Below are 6,337 nucleotides of genomic sequence, written 5' to 3'. Positions count from 1 at the left end.
TCATCATTCTCAAAACATTTGCTTTCTACTTGAGCCCTTGGTATCAGCTCCTCATTTTTCCCCCTCCTTCCCTGCTCCCCCCTCCCTCGAGATTTTTTTTTATATTTTCAAATATCTGTGAAATCAGTAGGAGAGCAAAATTTCTTAAAAGTTGGGTTTGGATTTATCTTTCTCTAGAGATGTCTCACTTTCTCTCCTCCTTTTGCTATCTTTCCATGTTGAATATATGTATCGAATATATATATTCTGTTACAGAAACAGAAAATGTAGGTTCTATATAGATGTCTATAACAGTATAGGCAATCATCTGGAACAAATATTTACAAACTACTGACTGCTGGGTATGGGCATGCAAAGTGAACACGAAGGACAAATACCTTGAGTCAGGAAAAAAACTTATTTAGAAAGAAAGGCTAAAGTGACACTGAAATTACTCACGTGCTGCCATGGGGAACTCTGTAGGTGAAAGAAAGAGCTCTGTACTGCTGTCCGCTGCATGGATTGCTAGTCTCAAGGTCAGCTGCTCTGAAGAGAGGAAGACGAGACTGCTTCCATAAAGATCAACAGTCTCAGAAACACGACATAGAGTTGGGATAGTCATACTCGTCTGAGTCATGAGTGCGTGCGTGAGTGCGTGCGTGCATGCAATAGAGGCAAATAGTGGTAACTTGAAAACTCATTCAATAGCCTACGTGAACACAGGACCAGCAATTTTGAGTCAGCTTAGTAGAACAGACGGGTTCTAGCTGCCCACTTGTAGAGGTCACTGCTTTCTAACAAAGCCAGTTAGTTGCTCAACCAGGGCACTTCATTGTTCTGTACTAAAATTGATCATTCTGGCTCTCCTGCCCCTGTAATCACGTAGAACAAGATTCATGGGTTAAATCTGATCTGTTACCTCTTTTTACATTAGCAATATATGTTTTTTTAACATGCATATTTTCAAATATTTTTTAAAATCAGTATGAGAACAAACTTTCTGAAAACATTTGACACTGTGATGTAAATTATATGAAATTCAAATTTTAGTGCACATAAAGATATATCAGAATGCAATTGTGTTCGTTCATTTAGGTATTATGTTTGGCTACTTATTACACAACAGCAATGGAACCGAGTTGCTGGGACAAGCCTAAAATATTTAAGGGGAAAAAAATCCCCCTTTCTCTCTCTTTTTTTTTTTAGAAGTACATCATTTTCCCCCAATCATTTTATTAGGGGGTCATACAACTCTTAGCATAATCCATACATACAACAGTTGTGTAACGCAGATTTGTGCATTCATTGCCCTCATCATTCTCAGAACATTTGCTTTCCACTTAAGCCCCTGGAATCAGCTCCTCATTTTCCCCCTCCCTCATGAATCCTAGATAATTTATAAGTTATTGTCATATCTTGCATTGTCCAAAGTCGCCGTTCACCCACTTTTCTGTTGTCCGTCCCCCAGGGAGGAGGTTATATGTAGATCCTTGTAATCGGTTCCCCCTTTCCAACCCTACCCTCCCGGTATCGCCACTCTCATCACTGGTCCTGAAGGGATCATCTGCCCTGTATTCCCTGTGTTTCTAGTTCCTATCTGTACCAGTGTACATCCTCTGGTTTGGCAGATTTGTAAGGTAGAATTGGGATCATGATGGGGGGGAACCATTTAGGAACTAGAGGAAAGTTGTATGTTTCATCGTTGCTACATCGCACCCTGACTGGCTCGTCTCCTCCCCAAGACCCTTCCGTAAGGGGATGTCCAATTGCCTAAAGATGGGCTTTGGGTCTCCGCTCTGCACTCCCCCTCATTCACAATGATATGATTTTTTTTGTTCTGATGATGCCTGATAACTGATCCCTTCGACACCTCGTGATCACACAGGCTGGTGTGCTTCTTCCATGTGGGCTTTGTTGCTTCTGAGCTAGATGGCTGCGTGTCTATCTTCAAGCCTTTAAGACCCAAGATGCTATATCTGTTGATAGCAGGGCACCATCAGCTTTCTTTGTCACATTTGTCTTCAGTGATCTTGTGCACCCATTTGTCTTCAGCGATCATATCAGGGAGGTGAGCACACAATGATATGATTTTTTGTTCTTTGATGCCTAGTAACTGATCCTTTCTGCACCTCGTTATCACACAGGCTGGTGGGCTTTGTTGCTTCTGAGCTAAATGGCCGCTTGTTTACCTTCAAGCCTTTAGGACCCCAGACGCTATATCTTTTGATAGCCGGGCACCATCAGCTCTCTTCACCACATTTGTTTATGCACCCGCTTTGTCTTCAGCGATTATGTCAGGAAGGTGAGCATAATGGAATGCCAATTTAATAGAACAAAACATTCCTGCATTGAGGGAGTACTTGGGTGGAGGCCCAATGTCCACCTGCTACCTTAATACTAAGTCTATACAGAACTGTACATAGATCTATTTCCACATCTTCATATGTAAATATATTTACATAAGAAGTACATCATTTTTATAATAATATCATTTGAGATTTGTCCTTTATAGAACTTTGTTTTAATAAGGCTCTTCTGAAGCTGGCCACTGAAAACATTGAGGTTCATTAAGGTTATTTTTTAGCAGCCAATCAGCTAGCCAGGTCTTCAGGAAAAAGGAATCAATGTTCTCTTTCTGCTGCAGCAAAGTCATTACTCCCATGAAGTGCATTTCTTGGATCATCTGTGCCATAAATTGCTCTTAAGCTGCCTCGATGTGTTTCCTTAGGGACTGAGCTATTACTTGGTCCCATAAGCTCTTTCTACCAGGAGATGGCTTTATGTCTAGCTAATATCATGGCAACAAGTGGTCCAGAACTCACGTAAGCTGTTAAATTTGGAGAAAACATTTTCCCATAATGTTCCACGTAAAAATTAATACAGTGTTCAGGGCTGAGATGTAGTTTTCTTCTCTGCACAATGGTGAATCCAGAGCTGAGAATAATATCTTATATCTCCTCCTCTTTACCAACAATATCTGGTTTGATAATGGCCAGAGGTTTTTTGACATATATCTGAGGTTGGGGCATTGTTACATCCATCATGGCTTTTAAGAGTTTCTTGACAGGGAACAACTTAGTGAACAACCCAGTGTCACTGAGACAATTGATTATTTTAACTGCTTGTTTTGAAGCAGGATGATGAAAGGAGAAGGCTGGAGAGTGTCCTTGAGTCCTCTCTCAACTGCAGCCACCAGAGGCCAAAAATCCCCATTTCTGATAGAGGTGATTACAGGAGTTGGGGGCTGTGCTCTACTGAAATGCAGGCTTTAATGAGCACAGTCCAAATCTGCACATCCCTCAATGAGATCATGAAGGTCAGGGGAGATGGGATGAGCATCCATGATTCTTCTCTGCCATTGTTATTTACAGTAGACCATTTTTCTGAAGACAAAAGTCAAAGATAATTCTTTCACTATCTCTGTGTCCCAGCATCTTGGGGTTCAGGCAAAATTCACATTTTCAGGGTTATATGTGTGTACACATGCACAGCCAGATTGTGTGTGCATACAGAAAGACTGTGCAGGGAAAATAGTTCATTATTCACGAGAAAGAGCAGCAGGAGTCTCTGTTTTCTTTCTCAATGTGGTTTAATATGTATCTGGTCGCCATCTGTCTTTACACTGTGATTCTGTTTTGGTTGGTCTTTTACAGCACACAGACACATGAACATCTTCAACACCCCCAACAACTCCAACAGCATCCCTGGCTTCATCCTCATCGGCTTTCCTTGCACCAGGGAGGGTCAGATTCTCCTCTTTGTGCTCTTCCTTATTGTCTACTGTCTGACCCTCCTGGGGAATGGTTCTATCGTATGTGCTGTGCGCTGGGATCAGAGACTCCACACGCCCATGTACATCCTACTCGCCAACTTCTCCTTCCTGGAAATCTGGTATGTCAACTCCACTGTCCCCAACATGTTGGCCAACTTCCTCTCTGAGACCAAGGTCATCTCCTTCTCTGGGTGCTTTCTCCAGTTCTACTTTTTCTTCTCCCTGGGTTCTACAGAATGCTTTTTCTTGGCAGTTATGGCATTTGATCGATATCTTGCCATCTGCCGGCCTCTACACTATCCAACCATTATGACTGGACGTCTCTACACCAATCTTGTAGTCACCTGCTGGGTGCTTGGTTTTCTCTGGTTCCTGATTCCTATCAGCATCATCTCCCAGATGTCCTTCTGCGGATCTCGGATTATTGACCACTTCCTATGTGACCCCGCCCCCCTGCTAGCCCTCACTTGCAAAAAAGCTCCTGTGCTAGAGCTTCTCTTCTCCACCTTGAGTCCTCTGCCCCTCATTATTCCCTTTGTCTTCATCATGGGGTCCTACACCCTAGTCCTACAAGCCGTTTTAAGGGTCCCTTCAGCAGCTGGACGAAGAAAAGCCTTTTCTACCTGTGGGTCTCATCTGGCTGTTGTTTCGCTGTTCTATGGCTCAGTACTTGTCATGTATGGGAGTCCTACGTCTGAGCATGAAGCTGGAATGCAGAAGATTGTGACTCTGTTTTATTCTGTAATAACCCCACTCCTTAACCCTGTGATATACAGCCTTAGAAATAAAGATATGAAAAGGGCCTTACAGAAAATTCTGGGAATATTAAAATAGATGCTAATTGTGGTAGCTACAGAATTTCATGTTAACATGAAGATCTTTAAAAGTGTAGGGGTGGAATTTAGCCTGTTAAGCAGGCTAATGATGATGACAACCTGTGGGTGTGACCTTCTCATAAGGAGGATCCTGGGAACCTCCTTCTCTCTCTCAGCCTTCACCTTCCTGCTGGTGAGCCACTCTGAGACCTGTCAGATCCATACAACTTTGCACCCACCAGCCTGAGTTTCCTGCATTCTGAATCATTGTATGTGGCTGTGTGAGTCTGAAGAGGGATTTATGAACTAGTATCAGACTTACAGATTTGAGTAGGACTAGGCTGGGATGTTTTCCTGATGCATAAAACTTCTTGATATTAAACTCTTTCATATACATATTAGTGTGGCTAAATTTGTTTCTCTAGTTGATCTGGTCTAACACACTAATCAAAAAGACCTTTAAGCAACATTAAACTCATATTTAACCTACATCTCAGATTTTTTTAATGGTGTCATTGTTATAATTGTTCATTCTAGTCTTGATTCAAAACCTTAATCATCTGTAAGATTGTTTCAGCTGTGTATTTCTTCTCTTGGTTTTTCGTCATTCAGTCCTGTTTCTGAACATGCCTCAATTTTATTTTATTTTTTGGAATGCAAGATGCTGTGTTTTCAAAATTCTGCGGACATTGGGGATAGTAACCCAATGAAGATAAGGCTTTCTTCTAGCAAGGACATAGAATAGCGGTGGAAAGACGTAATCTCATTTAAAGTATTTTTATGGGTTTTAAGATGGTCTATGTCAGTTTTTATCCTAATCCTAAAATATTGTCCTTACTTCAGGAAAATGGCCTTCCTGAGATCCCAACAGCAAAACTGCACTGTTCACTTGATCCCTTCCTGCTCAGTGTGTCCTGGTCCCTGTTCTGGCACACTCCTTGCACGCTCTGACCCCTGGGATGTCTGCTTATATCTGTAGAATCTTAGCTTCTGCATCCTACTAGATTTCTTCTTTAAGAATGGAGAGTTTAAGAATTTAAAAATCCCTTGACAGATGTCATCAATTTTGACTCACTTCTCTGTGGTCCCCCACTTTCAGGAATTTCTTCCTTAAACACCCACTGTTGGGCAGCCACAACTCCAAAGCTTCTATCTCCATGGTTCAATAAAGCAACTGCTTTGTACTTTTTTTCCTTTATCTCTCCTACCCCTAATCTCTTTCTCATGCCTCCTCCACATTTCAGTAACCCAGCTTAGTTGGAAGAACTCGATTTTGTTAAAATTTCCATCTTGTAGGACCTCAACCTTGCTATCTCTAGCCCCTCCCAATAACCTGCTAGACTCTGACTCATCCACAAATACTCTTGCCAGATAAGTCCCTCCCGACTTCTTGACAGACCTTGACCCACCTCGATGATGATGACGTCCCCTAACCCCTCCCAATATTCTGTCTGCCAGATAAACAAGGAATGTAGTAAATCCTGACAGACCCCGACTCATCAGCAGATGCCCTCTTATGTTTAAGATATGTACGTGTGTTTTAAAATATGAAAAATAGGGATAAAACATTAACTTCTCAACTGATCATTCACTCACTCCCAATTACCATGGAGAAGGACATCACGTTTGATAAAATGGGAGGGCAGTGAAAAAGAGAAAGGCCCTCAATGGGATGGATTGACACAGTGGCTGGTTGCATCAATCGCCTTGGGTCTGTTGCTGTTGTTGTTTTGGTTTTCTGTTCTCTTTTGCTCTGTCTTGTTTTTGTGCT

General features: G+C 42.0%; 1 protein-coding gene across 1 annotated transcript; it reads left to right on the top strand.

Annotated features, from left to right (window-relative positions):
• The first annotated feature begins 3,628 nt into the window (after nt 1–3,628).
• LOC101663780 (olfactory receptor 11G2-like) lies at nt 3,629–4,585 on the top strand. Its single transcript, XM_004698866.3, has one exon. The coding sequence runs from the start codon at nt 3,644–3,646 to the stop codon at nt 4,583–4,585; it is 942 nt and encodes a 313-aa protein (XP_004698923.1). The 5' UTR covers nt 3,629–3,643.
• The last annotated feature ends 1,752 nt before the right edge of the window (nt 4,586–6,337 follow it).

The sequence above is a fragment of the Echinops telfairi genome, unplaced genomic scaffold (assembly GCF_000313985.2).
Source record: "Echinops telfairi isolate 266 unplaced genomic scaffold, ASM31398v2 ScPeMD7_18;HRSCAF=68, whole genome shotgun sequence".
Lineage (NCBI taxonomy): Eukaryota > Metazoa > Chordata > Mammalia > Afrosoricida > Tenrecidae > Echinops > Echinops telfairi.
Note: the sequence above shows the minus strand (reverse complement) of the source record. Positions and strands in the feature narration are given on the sequence as shown.